Source organism: Danio rerio, chromosome 16, assembly GCF_052040795.2.
Source record: "Danio rerio strain M-AB ecotype USA chromosome 16, GRCz13ab, whole genome shotgun sequence".
In the NCBI taxonomy this organism is placed as follows: Eukaryota; Metazoa; Chordata; class Actinopteri; order Cypriniformes; family Danionidae; genus Danio; species Danio rerio.
The window spans coordinates 23,195,757-23,219,874 of NC_141036.1; the positions used below are offsets into that span (position 1 = coordinate 23,195,757).

Consider the following 24,118-nt stretch of genomic DNA (forward strand, 5'->3'; position numbering starts at 1 on the left):
TGAGTGTCCAGAAATAGGCTATATAAATGTAAGGAATTATTATTATATCTGAAAGTGCTCTTGAAAAATTGTAGAGTGTGGCAAAATAAAAATAAATGCCAGGTTGAAATAATTCTGATCATCTCAGCTGACAAACTGTGACCACAGAAAAAAAAAATTCCTGGGCCTTGGGGAAGCCTCTTACATCAGAAGCAAGACTATGGTGCCCTAAATCCTTCTGTAGACACAGGTCAAAAGTGTGTTATTGCCTAGGTGAAAGGTGATATTCAGACAAACAATGCTCTTCATGAACACAGCTGTCAATCTGGGAGAGGCTCAGATGCCAAATCTGATCTCTGGGTGTATCTTTACCTGATTCAGCCACAGAATCTCCACCTGCCTGCTGCATGTGTGCGCATCAGTGCAGAAATAAGAGTCTCCTGCATGTCACTGTTATGGTGGATGGTGTAATATTGACAGTAATGGGCATGCCAGAATAACCTCACCTGTTTACTGTCCTCCTCCTCTTGAGCCTTGCAAAACTCCTGCTCGATGGAGCAATCCAGTTCACTGAAGAGACCCACCTCCTCACAGTTCTTCAAGAAGCGTGTCGGTGTCGGCGTCTGGTCTGGAAACATTTAGCAGGGTTTGTTAACTTAGGTCATGTCAACCTTTTTTCTAGTATTATAAATAAAATTTAAAGCAGCTTCATGATAATAAACAGGAAACATTGCCAGACAGAGATTTACACTTCATCAATTATGGGACAAATTCTGAAAAGACAATAGTGTTATCTAGCTCAAGTTAGCTCATATTCAATAAAATCATTCAATTATGAATTACATTTAAATCAGCAACAGTATAAACAGCTCTAGAAAAGAAAATAATAATGTGATTATTCAGTTGATATCTCTATTTTTGGACCCTGTGTCCATTACAATAGACACAAAAAGTCAGTTATTTTTTCTTCTTCTTGTTTTAGAAGCATTTCACTAAATTTAAAGCCTTCAGTCTATGATATTCGACTTCTGTCATCCAATCAAACCGCAGTAAGCATCTGCCTGTTGTCATTTGAGAAACATGGCAGAAGTTTGTTCCAAACTCATAAGCATCATCACCAAGTGTTTTATTCACATTTATTGATGTTTGCCAATATTATACAAAGACCAGCTATAGCTATCTATAGACAATAGATTATATAAAGAAAAGAAGGATTTTACTTACTAATTCAATTTAAAAGTGTCACATGTCTGGGGTGTCTGTGTTGTATTGTGTCATCTGGTGTCTCTTGTGTTTGATTCCTTGTGTGTTTAGCGCTGCGCAGATCGATCGAAATCTGTCACATGCCGGTTAGAAATTTTGCCCGGCTTGACGCTGCACAGACGCCAAGTCACAGGTTTATTTTCGACCTGTTTTTTACAGACTATTTACTGCATTCAGCTCCATGAACGATTTAAATGATCTATTTTAGTGAACAACCTGAATATTAACTTGATTTAGTCTTACAGACTTGTAAAAAAAATAATTATTTGATTCTTTGAGGTTTGATCCACCCTGAAGGTTACTTAGCAAATTAAGTTAAAGAACTATTTTATTCAATAATTATAAAACGATTCATATGATTATAATTTGTTTTTCTGTCAAGCCATTTGTGCACAAAATTTGATGTGCTTTGCCTGTCCTGGGAAATTTCTACTTAAAGGGTAGCTCACTTATGTTAGAGATGTCCTTTTGTTCAATCTTTTTGGATTAAAGTGCTTTTTGGAAAATGCTTTTATTATTCAAAATAATCTTAATCATCGTTTAAGACTTAATCAAAACAGCTTTTTAGGGGTTTCCAATAATATATATTGGAAAGTTTTATATCTATAAATGTAAATAACTGTAAACCTTTTGAGAAAATTCAAACAAGAAGTATTAGCCTGAAGAGTGAAGTCTTAGAACATGTGCTTATTGGTTTGGATTTAATAGGCCTATTCGTTTTTATGTTTATATTACCCAATATTTATATCATGTGACCCCTTTGTTTTGTTTCCCTACTGTTTTTTTGATTATCATTAGCTCCAACTGTTGTGTCACTGCTGTTTGTAATCTGTTTAATTATGTCTTGTGTAGTGATAGCCCTGTTTTAGTTAGTTTATTGCCTGTTATTGTTGTGTCAACCCTCAATGTGATTCCTGCCTTGTTTCTGTAGTAAGTGCATTTTTTTAAATGTAAATAAGTGTTTTTAATAATCTGAGTCTGTAGTGCGACTGTTTGTGATAGTAAGCTTTAAAATCAGGATGATTGTACATTTTGTCTATTATGTAAACATATTTAGTCCAAGAACAGGGAAAAAAATAAAAAGTTTTTTACTGAAACGTAAATTATAGTTCATGTCCGAAGGTGTTCATTTAGTTAAAAGGACAGCTTGAGAATGATTCAAAATATCATCTTTTGCAGTCAACAAAAGAAAGAAACTCGGGTTTCAAGAGTTCACACTTGGATATTGCTTGATAATAATAGCAGGTTTGGCATGTTGTCCCTGGTGAGAACCCCAAACTCTGAGATAATTGAGCCCAGTTTGATATGCATGTAAGGGGAGTTCGAGATCAGATAGTTTTCGAAAACTCCCCCTGGTAAAGAAGGAAAGGGGGAGATGGGATGGATGGGCGGTTTCTATGAAAAATGCCCATAAGGGAGTAGTTTTAGTCAGGCTACTTATAGTGAGTTTGGATTAATCTGATGGCTAACTAATGATTGTAGATGAGAGACCAGCTGTGATCAATCAAATCACGTATTCCTCTTGAAATTAGATTGTGAAACTTCACTTAGAGCAATTTAGTGTGCACAACAAGATTAGTAAATTTCATTGATGGGTAAGCAATACTTATATTGATTCATGTTTCATTCATTCATCTTTATATATATTTCAAATGCTCTGGAAATAGGTTTTAAAAAATAATAACGCTTTTTCAGATTATTGTAACTTTAAATAGATTCAAAATATATGAAGTTATAATTTTCTGTTTTTACCCATATCTAAAATACATTTTAAAAGATTCATTCATTTTCTATTCGGCTTAGTCCCTTTATTAATCTGGGGTTACCACAGTGGAATGAACTGCCAACTTATCCAGCATATGTTTTACGCATTGGATGGCCTTCCAGCTGCAACCCAGCACTGGGAAACATCCATACAAACTCATTCACACACATACACTACGAATAATTTAGCTTACCCAATTCACATGTTATTGTGTACTATTTTGAGTTTACAAAGACACTGCGCCGTCGTCCCGATGCATAACAAATGTTATGTAGATCGGACATTAATGAGTGTAGTTTTATATCCTATATCTTTTTAGGGTGGGTTCAATTTGACATTAATACGCATAGTTTTTTTTCTATTTGTCTTAAAATGGGCAACATGGTGGCACAGTGGGTAGCACAATCACCTCACAGCAAGAAAGTCGCTGGTTCGAGCCTCGGCTTGGTCACTTTGGCATTTTTGTGTGGAGTTAGCATAATCCATACTCTGTATTGAGTATTCCTTCAAATACACTTCACAGAGAAATCACACACACCTATTGTTGAGCTTGTGGTGGGATGATGATTTCTAGCCACTGCTGAAACATAATTTTGGACTTGTAGGGGAAATTAGAGCACCCGGAGGAAACCCACGCAAACACTGGGAGAACGTGCATACTCCACACAGAAATGCCAAACTGACCAAGCCGAGGCTCGAAGCAGTGACTTTCTTGCTGTGAGGCGATTGTGCTACCCACTGTGCCACCATGTTGCCCATTTTAAGACAAATAGAATAAAAAACTATGCGTATTAATGTCAGATTGAACCCACCCTAAAAAGATATAGGATATAAAACTACACTCATTAATGTCCGATCTGCATAACATCATGCATGCATCGTGACAACGACTCAGTGTCTTTGCAAACTCAAAATACACAATAAAATCCCTATGCAAATTAAACAAACCCCAAAAAGCTATGTAAAAATTTCTGACGGGACCATGTGGATGGGGATCCATGTGTAGCTGCATGCTGTGTCTTTCTCCACTCAGGCTGTGATTCTGTCCGTTTCATTATTTACCCTTGTCAGAGTGGCAGATCAGATTTCTGGGATCAGCTTTGGGTTTCTCACTCACGCAGCATTCTTTTACATGCAGGCCCTTCTGTCAGTGGCTCACTTGCTAACAAAGGTGCACATGCGTTCCTTCACTCACTACCTCTCAGCCTCTTTCCCTCAAATACACTCCACAGAGAAATCACACACACCTATTATTGAGCTTGTGGTGGGATGATGATTCCTAGCCACTGCTGAAACCACATTGTAACTCATTATCTTGTACTTTATCAAACCCACGATGAATATTACAGTCTAGACTGAACAGCGCAACCAGGGCTTGTAGAATCCCATCATGGGATTGAATCCAGGAGCCCTGATCCATATTTGTGATAGAAGAGAATGAATAACAAAGATAAATAGTTACTAAATAGAAATGTCCAAAATATGGAAAAGAAATATTTATTTCAAAAGAATTGTGACAATGTTTTTAATAAAGGCGAGAATGACAGTTAAATATCTCAAATATGTGTATCATTTCCTCAAAAAAAAAAAAAAACACAGGAGGTAGAGAAACTGTTTTTATCTGTTAAAATGGCAACATGATATTTAAGCTAATTTCCCTGCTGCTGTTTCTTTAAGACTATCATTCAATTTTTTTATGTTTTTTTTTTTTTTTGGTTGGAAAAAGAAGACCTTAGTTTAGCCAGTGATGTGCTTTGGTTAAGTCACATGATGTGCAGTGTTTTTCTGTGGTGTGATCTCTGAAAGACTGGCATTTATTGTGAATAGTTGCTGAATGCAAATGAAAACGTCAATAAAAACAAAGAATCAACTCACGTCAGACAAAAATCCACAAAAAATCTGAGACATCACCTCCAGTAAGTTGATGACATGACGTGAATATGATGACATATTCACTACTCAAAAAAGATTTTTATCAACTTCAAATTTTGTGAATCGATCAAATGTATGTGTTGCCAAATGGCAACACTGCAAATATGGAATGTGCTTGTTAGCTAACTAGCAAGGTCAGCTGTGATATTTAAGTTGTAACAACAACAACATGAATGCTAGTAATATAATGTTAATTAGTTGTATGTTAATGGCATTTGCACTATGGATAAAATTTTAATGGCAATACTTTTTAATTAGGTATATAAATACATGGAACAGTGGATTGGTTAGGACCACCATGCTCTATGGTAAGTGAAAGAAGAAAAGCACAGAATGGGTTCTTCCTGCAGATGTGAGAATGAGACGGGTTTTATTGACTCTGAGAATGATGCACATTGGACATTTGATAAGAGCAGTGATGTAGACAATTCAAGTAAGTTACCTCAGAGGCAGATAAGACAGCCGTAGTATAGCATGGTATAGTATAGTATAGTATAGTATAGTATAGTATAGTATAGTATAGTATAGTATAGTATAGTATATAAACATTGTTAGTTAGTAGCTGCATAATTCTGATGTATCTGTATATTTTGGGAATAATAATAATACAATATTAGTTTTGTTTTTAATAATATTCAGCAAAAAATAATGGAATAAATGAAAGCTGTTGGAATATGAGTTGTTGGAAAGTACGTTTAAAGTGTCATTTATAAGTTCTGTTTTAAAGCTAATAAAACTGCAACATCAATTAAATCGTTTCAAACAACAAAAGTATCAATTATAAAGAAAGTTCTAAATTTGAAATTTATAAGTTAGATCCACTGTTGGGCGTCGTTGTCATATAGCTTAAAAAAAATTACCCAATTTTTTTTTTTTTTTTTTTTACAGCACTTCAAGTTAAGCCATTCTAAGAAAAGAAAAACAGTCTTATATATAGCGGCGCAGTAGATGGATGGATGGATGGATGGATGGATGGATGGATGGATGGATGGATGGATGGATGGATGGATGGATGGATGGATGGATGGATGGATGGATGGATGGATAGATAGATAGATAGATAGATAGATAGATAGATAGATAGATAGATAGATAGATAGATAGATAGATAGATAGATAGATAGATAGATAGATAGATAGATAGATAGATAGATAGATAGATAGATAGATAGATAGATAGATAGATCTATCATAATGAGTGCAGTAGTTATATAGATCAGCTATAAAGCACGCATTTGTATCATCGTATCATAAGAGTGCTGTATAAAAACATATATATAAAACCTGACATGAGAGGTCATTTGATTAAAAAAAACAACAGCAATATTATTGCGTTAGAGCCCAAATAAACTTTATAACGGCAAAACAACATTAGATAAGCATATTAATACAACTGTGTCAGTTAAATTAGCTGACTGTTGACATTCAAAATTAAATAAAAAGCCCATTAAAGGTTAAAAATTATCTAAAAAAGCAGCACATTTTTTTAACCATTGGGGGTAAATAAATAACATCCTATAGAGTGTAGTTGTATGTGGTTTTGGAAAAGGTTTAAAATATTGTTTATTTTGTTTTAGTTTGAAAACAGAATAATCTCAAATGTCACATGGTGTAACAATAAAGTGAACATATATTAAATATAATAAATAAAATGGAGGGCAACGTGGTGACGCAGTGGTAAGCAGTGTCACCTCACAGCAAGAAGGTCCCTGGTTTGAGTGCTGGCTGGGTCAGTTGGCATTTCTGTGTGGAGTTAGCATGTTCTCCCCTTGTTGGTGTGGGTTTCCTCCGGGTGCTCCGGTTTCCCCCACAGTCCAAATACATACACTGAATGAATTAAATTGGCTGAATGAGTGTGTATGAGTGTTTCTCAGTACTGGGTTGCATCTGAAAGGGCATCTGATATGTAAAACATAGGCTGGATAGGTTGCCGTATTATTTTGCTGTGGTGACCCCTGATGAATAAAGGGACAAAGCCGAAGGAAAATGAATGAATGAATGAATGAATGAATGAATGAATGAAATGATGGATGAAATATATATATATAAACCTCTATCCATCCACCCATAACTCATAATTGCATAAAATCTTGAATATCACACAAATCTGATTTGTTTTTCAAATCCAATCTAAAGGACGTGCACCACCATTTTGCAAGTGCTGAAATGTGATCTGTTTTTTTCGGACAGTGCAGTCAATATGTGGTGTATCGTTTGCTATGGTAATGATGTAAGCATCAGCACAATGCCGAGATATTGTTATTATTGTGGAAAAGGAGGATGAATAAAACTGAACATGTGTTGCATGCATACACGCTTTGAGCATTTAGAACACGCATAACACAAATAATCAACATTTTGACTTAAAACGCCTCTTTAGTTTCTTCATTTGTAATTAACTGTAAAGTGAATGTCACACAGTTCAATTTCTGGGGCAAAGGTGAACTTCTCAAATGACAAAATACGTGAAATCTGATCTGACTGTGCAGACTGCAAATCAGATTTTAATTGGATTTCAAACCAACACAAATGCTCGGGTTCAGGTTTTGTAAAAACACAGCTATTGCACATTTGCAAAATGCATGCCTATTTTAAAGATTATTTTATGATTATAGCTGTATATTATTTCATATGTTTCAGTGATTATATTGTATTTTTAGATTGTATTTTTAATAAATATTAATTTAGTTAGTTTTGTAAAAAAAAATATTTTTCATGTTTAGTGAACGTAAACTAATTAAAAACACTATTTGTGTGTGTGTAAGAGTGGAATGAGAGAGATACAGTGCTCAGAATAACTGAGTTCATCCAATTTAGAAAATAAATCTTTAAACCCATTTCTCAGTGATTATAGGCCATTTAGTTTGGTGTATGTAAACAAAACATTTTATAAACTGATATATTTATTAAAATAATACTTTAGTCGCCAAACATATTCAGAAATAGAAAAATAATACTATTAAATTCAAGCAAAATATTGCAAAAATAAACTACAACCTACAATATTTCAATTTTCCAATACATCTATTCAATTACACTCAACTAAGTGTCATTTGGTTGTCGACCGAAGGGGATGTTTTGCATAAGTTTTTTTGGTTTGTTTGTTTCCCCCTGAGCAATCCACCATGCACCCATGACTTTATTTTGTTTATTATGCCCATAGTTGTTTTCTAAACTTGGGTTGTAATAATTGGGGGCTCGTCTGGGATAGAGCTAGTGGCGTGATGCTCTGAGTTTGGTGTGTACTCAGCATTAGTATTTTTTTATTACATCCCCTCAGGTATTGCAATTTTTATGATAACGTGTGGACATTTATTTTCACTCCACATGAAAATGTTAAATTACACAGAGTAAAGTATTTAGTAAAACTGCAAAATGTATTTTGATGCATTTAAACAAAACATATTTATTACACATTTATTAAATTAATATTTTAGTAACCAAACACACTCAGCAATGGACAATAATACAATTAAATTCAAGCTAAATATTGCAAAAATAAATTAAAACCTCAGAAAAAAATTTCCAATAATCAGCGTAAGTGTCAGCGTTTGGTTTTCAACCGATGGTGATCTTTTGTATACGTTTTTATTTTGTTTGTTTGTTTGTTTGTGAATCCACCATACATGACCTTATTTTGTTTATTATGCCCATAGTTGTTTTCCCCTAGACTTGGGGCGTAATAATTAGGGGCTCGTCCGGGATAGAGCTAGTGACTTGATGCTCTGAGCTTGGTGTGTACTCAGCATTAGTCTTTTTTTTCATTATCTTAAGTTATTTTGTTCGATTCGGCTTCTGTACTGACTAATCTAATGCTCAAATTTTATATTGTATAGATTTAATATTGTATAGATTGCATAGATTTGCGAGAGGTGTACTTATATATGCAGAGCTGAGCTCTCAGTAAGGGACCTTCGAAAAAGTGTTTTTTTTTTTTGTTTTTTTTTGCTCAGTCCTGCTCCGTATTTTATTTTAAACACTACTAATTTTCTCTTAAATGAGCACAGTTACTAGAGTAGTCGAATGCTTCATTATAGATCTGTGCATTCTTACATGAACACCTTTGTTATCAAACAAAACACAATGAGAGATTCATTTGCTGCTCTTCACTAAATAACTTGAGTAACTTTAATCAATATGCAAATACAATTAAAAGTAAAATAGATTTTTAAGCTTTATTTAATTTCTGTATAGGCCATTAATTTTAATAGGCTAAACCTTTTATTTTATTGACAATATTTTCTAATGTTTGCTATGTATTCTATCTTTTAAAGCTACATGTTGTCCCATATTTTTTACATCCCAACGTTGACAGATTGCTAATCAATAAATAGCTATAGTGCTATCTGTTAGTTTTAACAACACCTAATGTTTTGAAGGGCGTAGATTTTATGGAAAATAGTAATAGTAATGTAACTACCCCCATCATTCCTTCCTCAAGCAAATGTGTAAATATTAGATCTATTCAGCTATAACGTTAATTGCATTGGCATATTTATCTGACGATTTCCCAGCTTGTTGTAGTTGATCAAAAAGCTATTTAGTTTCTTATGACAATATACACTAGCAGTGGAATTTACTGCGATGTGACGGGGCTTGATCATAATCAAGGGGCTTGATCAAAGGTTGATCATATTCTCTTATAAAAAAAGATGTATCTTTTTCAACAACAAAAAAATTATTACAGTTACAGCCATGATCCCAAAAAAAGCACTTCGAGCCTCATTTTGTGCATATCAAATCGCAAAATCCAAAAAGCCACACACCATATTTTTGACTGCTTTAAATGGATAAAATGTTTATACCTATTTTTCCATATTAAAATATTATGGTGGGTCTTGAGATTGAATTACTTGCCTAGGTGGGTCCCGGAATAAAAAAAGTTTGGGGAAAAAAGTTTTAAAAAGTTTTAAAAAAGTTAAATCCAAAAATGGATTTAAAAATAAAAATAAAAACTGCTTTTATTCTACCTGAAATAAAACAAATAAGACTTTCTCCAGAAGAAAAAATGTTATCAGACATACTGTGAAAATTTCCTTCTCTGCTAAACATCACTTGGGAATGATGTTTAGCTGCTTTTTTGAAAGTCTGAGCACATAGCTTTGGTTCATTAGAGTACAATCTGTAAATATGCAGCCTGGAATCCTCTACTTTTTCATCACTGTTGTGGAGACGTCTTTTCTTCTCCTCCCTCCAGTGTCCCCCTTCCCCTCATCCCCTGAGAGTGCTGGAGGTCTAATTGATATGGAGCTCATGGTACGGCTTGATGACTGGGATTAGGGGAGTGAGGCAGAGCACAGCACAAATATTATTTTAGCCACATGGCTCTGCGTTTAAAACTACACCGACGCATTTGCCAAGTCATGCGTCCTGCCTAATACACTAATCAAAGACAGGCGCGACGAGAATGTATGTGTGTGTGTAAGTGGCACATGGTTTTTGTCACATAAAGGGGACTAAATGTTACAGTTGTAGAGAAAGATCAAATGCACTGCAAGTTACGAAAGCACATGCAAATAGAAAAACACTAACAAATGAAATAAAAATATCTTCATCAGTCTGACAACACACATAGGGCTCTATTTGAACGATCTAGGTGCAAAGTCTAAAGCGGATGGTGCAAAAGCATTAAGGCCATCTGAAATCACTTTTGCTATTTTATGGACGGAAAAATACAGTTTGTGCCCTGCCGCATGGTCTAACTCATGGGTGAGTTGTGGGTGTGTTTTGAGCATAATGTGTATTAAACCAATCAGAGTCTCATCTCCCCTTCCCTTTAAAGCCTGGTTTATACTTCTGCGTCAAGTGACAGGCGTAACCCCTGGCGCATGCAACGCCTGTAGCTGTGCATTAATACTTCTGCACGCTGTCTCTGTTGGTCTGCATTAGCACTTCCGAAACGCTAGTTGGCAGTGAGGTGTAAATGTTCCTCTGTGTTTCTTCGCTGCTGTTTGCTTTTCCTGGACACTTCCTGGATGTATAAGTGGCTCAAACTCACTTATTTTGAGGCAGGAACCAGCGGACATGCAAGAACTTTAACTATGAGGTAAACACAAAACAAAAATTTCCATCCGGAGCTCCTTCACGGGACTCCACACTTGTAAACAATCGCTCCATTGGGCTAGCGCCGTTCGCGTGGCTCTCGGTCCCGCCCAGACTTGTCAGCGGTACTAAGCCGACCAATCACAGAGCTTGTGCTACGCGTTGCTGCGACGTGTAGTTACATTTTTTGAGAGGTGCACGTCAGTGACGCCGACAGCCACGGCGAAGGGCTATGCATCAACGCCGTAGCATACGCCGGCGTTTGACGCAAAAGTATAAATCAGCCTTAAGAGTTAGTTGCATCATGTCATGATGCATTTGCTATTTACATGGTGACTTTGCAAGTGAAACAACTGAACGTTTTATTAGTCAGAAAACATCTGCAGTGCAAGGATAAAGAACAAACCTCCTCTATTCGGCCTCTTCACTTTCTCTTTTACTTTACTCTTTTACTATCGTGGAAAAGGAAATGGTGTTGTTCCCAATCCACTGAAGACATTAATCAGGCTACATATTTAATTTTGTTTGTTAAGAACAAAGATTTGTTTCAAAACTATTTCTAATAATCATTTCACTCGGTGGCCATCTTTAAAACGCATCTTGGGCAGTATGTTTGGGCATTATGTTTGAATGGGGAAACAAAAAATTCTCCAAAACTACTTGCCAAGTTTACGAATACATTTCATATTACAAATAACCAAAAAAATTAAACAGCAACTGTCTATTTAGTGTCATTTCTGAATGCTCGTCTCACACAAACACACATCTAGTCCGAGCACCCCCCCAGAGAGTTGTCATTCTTTATCATTTGCTGATTGGCTCCTATACTAGAAGGCGGGATTTATTCGCACTATAGCAATCACTGATTGGCTCATGTAATAGAAGGCTGGGCTTCATTCGCCATATTGACAGTTACACTTTCCCCATTCAAAAGTATACGAGTAACATGTCTTGTGTATTTTATAGTCTTTGGTTATATCCAAACACACGTCCTATGCCACAAAACCTGACAGGTGGACAAATCTAAACCTGTTTTTATCATAACAAAAATAAATATGCATAAAATAAATAATACTGCTAATAATAACACTACACAAAAGTAATGTGTAAGAGTTTACGGTGCACAACTAACCAGCTTTGCACTGAACTTTAGATCTGCTTTCAGCTGATCAATCGTGCAGTCTTTTTTAGTTCCTAAAAATAGCAACACGCCAACGATGCGCCTTAACACACCTCATTTCAAGACTGGCACACACATTAGCCCACAACGTAGTGCAAATGGATTTGCTATTTAAACAATGTGATGCAAAATTAGAAAATTAGGGTCGCGCTGGTCTGTTATTAGAAACAAATCGCGGCAAACATGTCTTGTGTCTTGTTGCGCCGGGTGTACGATAGGGCCCATAGACTCGAATTCTCATGCAAAACAGAAATGTACTGGAAAAAGTGCAGAACACAATGAAAATGTGTCGGGGGACACCAAAAAGTGACAAACTTTCTGCTTTCTGTTTACTGCACTTTGTGCAGACCACGTTTTTCTATTTGCATGTGTTGTGAAACTTTGCTTGTGTGTGAGTTGTCAAATTGATGACGTCAAGTTTGCAATTTATTATGCTGGGTTCACACCAAATGTGGAATTAAGTATTCAAGTGAGTAAATTGCTTACAATTTATTGCCACATGGTGCAAATGACACGGAATGCTAAATTGAAACATCCCATGAGTAAACTTGTTATAAGTAACATTTAATTAATTACTTTTGTTGCGCACTGTATTGTGTCTTTTCCTTTGTCCTGCCTTCTTCTCCTGTCTTCTTGTTTTTTGTTATCCCATAGGCTCTCATTTTCGATCGAGGAGCTTAGTTTTGGTGCTATTGTAGCAGGTAGGGGAAAGTTCCAAGATTGTAGCTTGTAGGGGTGGCCTACCTATTTATATTGGTTACTTTTGGCTTTGTTTATGTTTAGGGAGGAAGGATATCCTCCTGTATTTTTCGTTTAAGACTAACATGTTATTTAGTTTATTTACTTTGCAAATTTGTTTGTTTGTTATTACGGCCTGTGGCCACCCTGAAGAGATGCTCATTTAAATTGCAATTTTTTTTCTACAATCCGTGTCCGAGTTTGGTTGTTGACCGAAGGCGAACTTTTATATAAGTTTTTTTGTTTCTTTGTTTCCTTCTGGGAAATCCACCACCCAAGACGTTTTTTTGTTTTTTATGCCCATAATTGTTTTCCCCTAGACTTGGGGCGTAATATTTCGGGGCTCATCCGGGATAGAGCTAGTGACGTGATGCTCTGAGTTTGGTGTTTTCATTATATCACCACAAGTATGGCAATTTTTATGACAATGTGTGGACATTTATTTTCGTTCCACATAAAAAAATGTTAAATCATGTTAGATACACAAAAGTATTTTGGTAAATTATTTTGTAAAATTGCAGAAATTTTTCTGTTTAGCAGTAGGTTACAGTTCTTAAAGTATTAAATATAACACATACCTGTATACATGGTTTATAGGGACACTCCTTAGGTATACTGTATATTTTACACCTTAATAAAGGACAACTAGTCATACACATAAATATATACAACCCTGCATAAACCTGTACACAGGCACATTCACAACAACACACCTGTTGGGTTTTCATGCTTTCTGGGAGCTTACCATAGACATAGTGTGTGTATGTGTGTGTTGTGTGTGTCTGGTCTGTCTCACCTGACAGCATGTTGTCATTTTTGATGGAGGGGAATTTGAGGGTCATCTCGTGCTTGTGTCGATGAATCATTAGATGATCCTCCGTCGGGAATCTCTGGAAAAACATGCAGGAAAAAAACAGGTTGCAGTTTAATCAAAAAAACTCTAAAGAGCTTGTCTTCTTTTTATTCTGTGTTCTTGAAAAACACAATCTTACAATTAGTGCCTCTATCGAGCAAAGTTATTTTGCCAACGTTATACTTACTGACTTGTACAACAAGACTGAGCCTTAGGCAAAAACTGTCTGAAAAGATTACAATAACACCCTTCTGATTGGAAATACCTTCTCATTATGGTAATTATGTTATCTTAATTGGTGTTAAAAAGCAGATGAAAAGAATATTGTATTTGTGAAAATGGTTCACACGAACTGACGTGCGCAGACAGATTGCGACAGGCCTTGTTTAATTGAGGAGCGGTTGAAAACAGGTGGATTGTGATCTGAAAATGGGTCTTAGGTGTGTTCTGATTGCAGAAAGGAGAAAATAGTAATAAATAAATATACTTTGTGACATAAAGGATGGAAAAAATATTTATGTTTTATAAAACAGCAGCTTTTTTACATAGTCTTTTACATGTCTGATTCATATTACAAGCAAATTGTCCCATCAAATCCATATTATAAAGCATAAAAATGTACATTTATATTTATTTCTAAAATAAAGTGCATGTTTTATATGAAAATGATGGATACTACATTTTATAAATATGTTGAATTAGTTTTTATTTTATAGAATCTTTTCTTATTTATGTCTGATTTAGTTTTGAAGCTTTAGTAAAATGTAATTGTTGAATTATTTATGTATCATTTGTTAATGACACTTTTTAAAATAAAGTTAACTCCTAATCATTGATAGGGAATTAGAAAAACATGAGATCATGTTAGTTTTGTGTTTATTAATCTATTTATAAATGAGAATAGTCTTTAATTGTAAGTAAAATATATTTACATAAAGTCTTTTGTGCTGTCAGAGGGTTTATTTAGAGTTAAAATATAATTGTTTGTAGTCTTTTTCTAGAGTATGTGTCTCTTTATTTCTTATACTTACTGTGTGATTCTTTTATGATTATTTTAATCTTGTTGATGTAAAGCATTTGATTTACCATTGTGTATAAAATGTGCTATATAAATAAACTTGACTTGCATTGACCTAGTGTAGTTTTTATAAATCATTATTTCAGGTTTAAAGCTATTTGACTACTGTAAAATACAGTATGCTACAATACTACAAATACCTACATTACTACAAAATTTAAATGATGAAAATAATATTTATTTTAGGTAAAGTGTTTTATATTAAGTTTTATCATTATTTATTTATTATTATTATTATTATTATTGGTGTTATTGTTGTTGTTGTTGTTGCTGTTGTTATTACTATAATAATAATACATTTTTTATAATGTTTTATTAATTTTTAATACTACTACTATCATCATCATCATAATCATCATCATCATTATTATTTATTTATATATGTACTTTATTTATTATTATTATTATTACTATTATTATTATTTTTATCATAGAAATAATAATAATAATAATAATAATAATCAATATTGATGTTATTAATTTTATTATTATTATTATTATTATTGTTGTTGTTTTTATTATTAGTATTATTATTAATAATAATAATAATAATAATAATAATAATAATAATAATAACATACAAACTTCACACAGAAATGCCAACTGAACCACCCAAAGCTCAAACCAGCGACCTTTTTGCTGTGAGGTGATCGTGCTACCCACTGCCCCACTGTGATTTCCCCATTTTATTATTACTACTACTACTATTATTATTATTATTATTATTATTATTATTATTATTATTATTATTAATGTTGTTTTTGTTGTTGTTGTTGTTGTTGTTGTTGTTACAATTAATAATAATAATAATAATACATTTATTATTATGTTTTTGATGATAATTTTATTTTTATTATTGTTGTTATTATCATTATTATTATTGATAATAATTTTATAATAACCATAACTATTATTATTATTATTATTATTAATTGTATCATTACATTATTATTATTAATTATTTTATTATTATTTATTATTATTATTATTATTATTATTATTATTTTCTTTCTTTTTTTTTATTAGTTACACTTTCAATGTAAGTTACTTTGTTAAAACTCCATTCAGAACCATTGTGTTGAAGGAACCGGGAATCATGCATTTAAAAAAAAAAAGACAGTTCTTAAAATGATTTCTCATGTCTATGGGGATTCCACTTCACCCAAAGAAACCCCAATCCGAGTATTCATATAAAACCCAACTGGATGCCATTTGCCTCAACAGGATAGTGTTTCACTGTTGTTGTCTGTGGTGCCGTTTCACATTGAGCTGAAGTTCTCTCGAGTTACAGGACCGTTCGTCTTTGCCTTTGTCTCCTCAGACTCACCTGAGAACAGCCCGGGGCGCTGCACACGTACGGCCTTTCCTGCTCCGAGTTCATCACTGTCACTGGCTCCTCATACACCTGAACACAAAGCAGAAATCAGGGGTGCCTCCAGGACTCCAAAATATAAAGACCCACGCTCACATTATGTCACTAACGCATTGTGTGCCAGAGATAGAAAACTCTGCGGTTCGGGAAGACGCTGTTACCAAATCTTAGTGAGTATTTGGTTTCTTGAGAGCTGGGAAAGGATAGTCAGAGCTGGAAAGGTTTAAGCTCTGTTCACACGAAACATAATGACAACTACAGTGGTTAGCACTGTCGCCTAACAGCAAGAAAGTTGCTGGTTTGAGTCCTGGCTGAGTCAGTTGGCATTTCTGTGTGGAGTTTGCATGTTCTCCCCGTGTTCGTGTGGGTTTCCTCTGGGTGCTCCAGTTTCACCCTAAAGTCCACAGACATGCGCTTTAGGTGAATTGAATAAACTGAAATGTGTGTGAATAAGTGTCATCTGCTGTGTAAAACATAAGCTGGATAAGTTGGCGGTTCATTCCGCTGTGGTCACCCCTGATGAATAAACGGACTAAAGCCTAATTTATACTTTTAGCGCGGATGTATGCCTGACCCGAGAGTCATCTGACAAAAAAGTGCCCTTTTGAATCAAATCAGCAGGGTGTCTTTCTGGATCTTTCACTTACTTTGAAGACATTACTGATTATGCTTACATGGACATCATCTGTAGTCTAGTTATTAGCCTTAATAGAAAATACCATAATTAAGATGTGTGTTTCCTGTAATTTTGGGTGACTTCAACTGCAGTTTGGCAGTTTCACTTTAACTCAGGAACATATTATTCATGCCCCTGTGACAAACTGGGGTATTAGATGTAAATAAGGAGTAAGGATTGGTGAGAGTGTTATGGAATTTAATAACGCACGCCAAATAGAAAGAAAAAACTTCCCCATTTATCGGTGTGTGTGTGTGTGTGTGTGTGTGTGTGTGTGTGTGTGTGTGTGCGTGTGTGTGTGTGTGTGTGTGTGTGTGTGTGTGTGCGGTCCTTTACTGACAGCCGTGTGTGTAGATCTTTTCGAAAAATATGTGAAAAAGTCCTACATGACAGTAATAGTTTGATTTTGGTGTTTACGTCAATAATGCCACTAATATACTCCACATGTCTTAATTCCATTTCTGTTTAGTTCAGTAATGACTTTAGTCAAATTAAGGTGATCAAAAAAAAATAAAAAAATAAAAAAATAAATAAAAAATTAAAATAAATAAAAAAATCGCTGTTTTGGGCTTATGTAGGCCTACAGTTCAAAATTCATGTTTAGCTGAATAAACAGTTAGTAAACACAGATACATCTTACTGAACATCATTTATTTTCATCATCAATTATCATAGTAGAACAGTTTCTCAAGCAGTTTTTTATTCATTTTGGAAAACGTAGATGAGCCCCTAGTCTAATGCACCACATGGCTTGAGAAACCCGTCCTCAAAGAGTCACTTTTAGTCATTATTTTGGGTAGCACACATATTCTGAATTCCTTCGGCAGAATTCAAATGAGCCATTTTAATCTAGATTCATCTAGATTAATTTCAAGATAATTTAGATTAAAAAATTAATCTATGCCCACCTATAGTAATTACAAAACAAAAGTCTCCTTTTGGAGCTCCTTCACGGGACTCAACACTTGTAAACACTTGCTCCACCGAGTTCGCAGCTCTCAGGACCGCCTACACTCATCGCCGGTATCAAGCTGACCAATCACAGAGCTTGCGATATGCAGTGACCGCTGCGCTAGACCATACACTTGCGCTTGATGCAGAAGCATAAATCAGCTTTAAGCCGAAGGAAAAGGAATAGATTAATAAATGATAACTACAATTGTGGGTTTTTTCTTCCAAAACATGATTTATTAGTCATAAAACATAAAATTGGTTGCTTTAAGCAAGGTTATTTTCATTCATTAATTTTCCTTTGGCTTAGTCACTTATCTATGAGCGGTTGCCACCACGGAATGAACTGCCAACTATTCCGGCATATGTTTTATGTATGCAGAAAATGCCCTTCCAGCCACAACCCAATACTGGAAAACATTCATACACTCACACATTCACACACACTCATATACTACAGCAAATTTTGTTAACCCAATTCACCTGTACCGCATGTTTTTGGACTGTGGGGGAATCAGGGGCACCCGGATGAATGTCATGCAAACACAAGGTGAACATGCAAACTCCAAACAGAAATACCTACTGTGCCAGCTGGGACTCAAACCAGCAACCTTCTTGCTGTAAGGCAACAGTGCTAACCACTGAGCCACTCTGCTACCTTCTTTTAAGTTCATTAAAATCCAAATTCAACATTCACAATAGATAAAAAAATTTAATCAAATGAATCTAACAACATTCACTGGTGGAAAATCTAAAGAAAAAAATCTTTAAAGAAGTTCCTGTAAATAACATTTTTACAGACAAACACATCAGCCAAGCACATGATTATATTAAAAAAAAAAAATCAAAGAGAAGCAAAAAAGGAACAATTTCGTTGAAATGTTGTAGATTGTAATTTTTTTTGCAATATTTGGCTTGAATTTTATGGTATTATCTATCAATTTCTAAATATGTTTGGCGACTAGAATATTATTTATTAAACATATCTGTTTAATAAATCTGTTTTGTTCAAATGCACCAGAATACATTGCCTATATACACTGAGAAATGGATACAAATATTAATTTTCAAAATGTGCTGTACTCAATTATGCTAAGCACTGTACATGTCAAAATAAGATTTGTCACCAAAAATCACTCTATTTTCTGAAACAGAGAAAGGTGTGAGAAACTTCAAAATCACTCTGAAGTGGATTAAAACATCCCTAACAGCAAACCAGGGTTAACAATCAAAACTACAATAACCCTGGCGTTAAACACAACAAATATGAGAAATCTTTGGTATGTCCACCTGTTTCAGCAATTACAGCATAGTAGTATAGCAAGTCAGTGTTTTTCCAGAGAACGTGATGGTATTCATGCCTTCCTTTGAATTGTGTGAATAAACATGATGGTTTAACATTGACAGTGATAAAAGGCCTAGATTTGTCAGTTTGTTATAAAGAAAATGGTCCATTTCTTCATATGGTGACTCTTACAGAACACAGTGATTACTTAGAACATATTAATTCATTTAAAGGGCGCTGACAAATTCAACAGATACGGAAACATCTTCTAAAGAGAGTTCACTTAACAATAAAAATTCTGTCACTATTTACTCATCCTTTACTTGTTTTGAAAATGTATAAGTTTATTTCAACATAACTGTGATGCAGTGGGTAGCAGGACCGCCTCACTACAAGAAGGTCGCTAGTTCGAGCCCCAGCTGGGTCAGTTGGCTATTCTTTGTGGAGTTTGCATGTTCTCCCCATGTACGCGTGAGTGTGTTCTGGTTTTCCCCACAGTCCAAAGACATGCGCTTTAGGTGAATTGAATGAGCTAAATTGTCCGTAGTGTTTGTTTATGGGTGTTTCCCAGTGTTGGGTTAAGGTAAGAAGGTAAGGTAAGAAGGACATCTGCAGCGTAAAACATAAGCTGGATAAGTTGACGGTTCATTCCGCTGTGGCAACCCCTGATTAATAAAGAGACTAAGCCGAAAAGAAAATAAATGAATGAGTGTCTTTCTTCTGTTAAACACAGAAAAAGATATTTTGAAAAATGCTGGCAACCTGTAACCATTGATTTGCATAGTGTTTGTTTTACCTAAAACACAAGTCAATGGTTACAGGTTTTCAGCTTTCTTCAAAATATCTTCTTTTGCGTTGAACAGAAAAAAGAAACTCATAAAGGTTTGGAATCGGGTTTGGGTGAGTGAATAGTGAGTACATTTTTGAGTGAACTAACTATTTACCGTCAAACAGTCAGCTTCTCTTCATTTAAATGCATGAGCACTTTATATTTCAATGGATTCTGACGGCTCTTAGCGTTTTATAGTTTATCAGCTGAAAACAAATGAGCTCTGAAAACGAATCTAACAATATTGTTTTTCTAATCTGTTATCATTATGGCTGTGATCTGATTCTGAGAATGATATCTTTGTCCTTATTTTTGTATTTATCATCCTTGTGAATGGCCCTTCAGTCTAAACTCTAGGAGGGATCTTTGAGAGGCTAAAACTGACCCCTGAAGAGTCACTGTGCTCCTGGGTCTCCATGGTGCCTTTGTTGACCACAGGATAAGATGTAAAGGATCCTCTCAGTGTTGTGCGGGCAAGTCTGTGGCTAAAACCAGACACAATGCACCGAGGTCAGCGTATCAATGAACTGCCCGTCATTAGCAGCTCTTCTGACACCTTAACTGCCCTTTTAATACCTCACCGGCCATGACTTTAGCGGCTTGGATCAGGCAGGTCAGCGACAAATAAGAGCAAGATAAAGAAAAGGAAATAACTTTTAAAATTGTGAGAAATGTTTTTTTTGTTACTTCTCACTGTGAAAAACGTCACTGTTTTTGTAAAATAGGTTCACTTAAAAATGTAAGCAACATGTAAAAGTAATGAACCAACTTTCTTGCACCTTGAGTGTGTGTATTTTGCATTTTTAAATAGTTTTATGTAAAATTTAAATTTGTGTATTTAATTTTATAGCATTAGCATTCATTATGCAAAAGTAACGTGTCATATTCAACCCTGCTATACTGTATATTTTAAATCTTGTAAATTAGCAAAGTTTTTTTTTTTTTTTTGAGCTTATTTGTACACAATTAATTTGAGGTGCATTATTGACAAAAATAATATTTTAATATATACATATACAGACAGACAGACAGACAGACAAAAAGACAGACAGATGATAGATAGATAGATAGATAGATAGATAGATAGATAGATAGATAGATAGATAGATAGATAGATAGATAGACAGACAGACAGACAGACAGACAGACAGACAGACAGACAGACAGACAGACAGACAGACAGACAGACAGACAGACAGACAGACAGACAGACAGATAGATAGATAGATAGATAGATAGATAGATAGATAGATAGATAGATAGATAGATAGATAGATAGATAGATAGATAGATAGATAGATAGATAGATAGATAGATAGATAGATATTACTATAATTTATTTTGCATATATACAAAAATGCTTTTCTTACTTAGATTTTTTTTTGTCTCATTTCTAGTCCAAATATCTACAAATTCTTCAATCAAGAAGCATTTTCTAGACAAGCAAAACATATTGTCCTGTTTTAAGAAATAATATGCCAAAATAAAGTGAGTTTTTCCTCAAATCAAGCAAAATAATCTGCCAATGGGGTAAGCAAAATAATCTTGTTTTTCGATTTGTGATAAGATTATTTTGCTTACCTCATTGGCAGATTATTTTGCTTGATTTAAGAAAAAACTCACTTCATTTTGGCATATTATTTCTTAAAACAGGACAATATGTTTTGCTTGTCTAGAAAATGCTTCTTGATTTAAGAACGTTTAGATATTTGGACTAGAAACAAGACAAAAAATCTAAGTAAGAAAAGCATTTTTTGCAGTGTAACTATTTAGCGCGGATGTATACCTGACATATTTTAAACAATTATTTTACCTGACTATTTTAAACAAAACAACTAACTAACTAAATAAATAAATAAATAAATACATACATACCTTGAAAGCTATTTCATCTAACTAAATAAATGTCAAGAGAAAAAAAGGAGGTTCATATAATTGGCCCAGGTCAGTTTTCAGATCAATTGTTAATGCTGAAATACAGTTGCCTCTATCCAGCAGTCCTATCATGTGCAACAACACAGCACACTGACAGGGTGGCAAATTATGAAGAGGGCAATACAAGATAAAAGAAAATTCATTACAATGACAAAAATCTGAAGTATTTCTATTGCCCATTTTACAAGTGCTGATTAAAGTCCAATGACAAGACAAATCTCTCTCTCTCTCTCTCTCTCTCTCTCTCTCTCTCTTCAGCTCACCATGAGAACAGGAATCCCCCGTTCAGTGCCATGATGCTGCTAAATGCCATGGATGACAGACTGACAATGGAATGGTATGCCAACCATTCAGTTTCATGCATACGAAGTGTAATCGGGCCACTTGTCTGACATTGCAGTTAATGCCCACATAGAGCCCACAACTACTGTCACCATAAGGAGTGTTTTACAGTTCAATTTATATCAGGCATTAATTTAGCAGGTGATGAGGTATAGTTTTAGGCATCACACCACTATAGCATTGTGAAAACATTAGTTTTAGCTCAAATAGAAAAGTATGGTACCAGTTATGCCAAAGTTTTGGTTTGATTTCCAATTAAAGCAAGAACTTAATATGTGTAACTTCGAAGTGATACAAGTTACCTTTGATAAAAATGTGTAAATGAGGTTGACAATGATAGAATACAGTGTGGCTGTTTATTTTAAATGATTTAGTGGTGCACCTTAATCCTAAAAATGATTTGGTCATATATCAATGACTGTAAAATGACTGTACTTCTGAATATGTTTATTTTTAAGCTAAGCTAAAAATAAATAACTTTTTATTGTTTCACAATCAAATAAAGTCTTGATGGGTAAAATTATGGACAGTTTTCCAAATAACAGGATTCTCAGAAGTCTTTAATTTTATTTCTGTCTTAAACACTCTCGGGATTTAGCATGGTAGGGAATATTTATATGGATATGTTGATGTATATAGTCTTGGCAGTATAGATCGGCTATGTTGCTGCTGCGGCTGCTTTGATTGGCAGAGCTAGTACCAAGACCTGCTGCTGTCAGTATACACAGACATGCCATCTGAGAATATAACAAGCAGCTGCTGCAAACATAATATATGTAACCACCCTAGCAGATCTTACACAGGTGGATCTGGGGTGGAGGCGGATCTCCGAAAATGCGCTGCAGCTAACAGTAAAACAATGTAGAGCATTTAAACTGATGAGGAGCAAGCTCACTGGCTGCCGAGGCAGCAACCAAGCAGATTAGGTGACCTATCAGCCTGCACATGCAGAGTTTCATGGCATAGATTTCTTATAGTGATAAACAAAAAGTACATTTTCACCTCTTATTTTGCCCTAGTGGCAAAACAAAATAAAAAATTAAGCCTAAAAAGCCTAATCACTACACTTCAAAAAGATTCTGCCTTAGATTTTTTAGTTGAATCAAATGAACTTTTCTAGTCATGTAAATTTAAATCAATAAAATGGACTAGAAAATATTATATACAAAAGAGAAAAAAATTATTGAGTCATTATTTGCATGGTCATAAGCAGGGCCAGAAAAAACCTCCTGACATTTTTTGTTATTTCAGCGCAAAACTTTGAAAAAAATAAAAAATGTGTAGGTTTATGTGGAATGATTTTGGGAATATCGTAAAAACAAAATATATATATATATTATATTAAAAACTAATACTTTTTTAACATTTATTTAATGGTTTACAATGCAAATCCAATTAGATCCACTCATTTAGTAAACAAAGCAAGTCTCTCATGTAAAACATCTACTAAAAGACAGAAAATGTTACTTCACAAACTGTATTATAAATTAATCACATGAACATTTTCATACCATTCAATAATAATACTGAAAATAGTTTTAAACAACTAAATAAATTTAAATGTACACACACTGACTCAAGTAATAAATAGACTCAATTATGGGATAAAAATCTCCGGGTTTCTGTGAGTCCAGATTCCGTTTGGGCCTAGTCATAAGAAGCATGTGTAATTTGCAATCAATCCATAAGTCAATGTATTATATAAACCCTTGCGATATATTGAAGAAGAAAATGTTATAGATAATTTCCACACATCATAGAGCCACTGTCAACATGTTGCCTTTACTGAAAGTGTCTCTGTTCAAATCTCTTTCAAATTTGCGATCATGCGTACTACAGTATGTAGGGACAGCAGTATTGGGCACATACTTAAAAGATTTTTGTTATTAGTTGGGTTT

The 24,118-nt window shown here is 34.5% G+C and overlaps 2 protein-coding genes across 3 annotated transcripts in view; both read right to left on the minus strand.

Annotated features, from left to right (window-relative positions):
• tax1bp1b (Tax1 (human T-cell leukemia virus type I) binding protein 1b) overlaps window positions 1–24,118 on the minus strand; it is a 350,945-nt gene that overhangs the window by 155,354 nt on the left and 171,473 nt on the right. The window lies entirely within an intron of this gene.
• The window catches only part of creb5b (cAMP responsive element binding protein 5b), a 166,510-nt gene that overhangs the window by 131,871 nt on the left and 10,521 nt on the right, over window positions 1–24,118 (minus strand). The window contains exons 2-4 of the mRNA XM_087286902.1: window positions 16,158–16,235; window positions 13,696–13,789; window positions 486–607 (exon numbers count right to left, since the gene is read on the minus strand). Coding sequence (XP_087143028.1) covers window positions 486–607; window positions 13,696–13,789; window positions 16,158–16,211 — 270 coding nt within the window. The 5' untranslated portion in view covers window positions 16,212–16,235. The remainder of the gene's footprint in view (window positions 1–485; window positions 608–13,695; window positions 13,790–16,157; window positions 16,236–24,118) is intronic.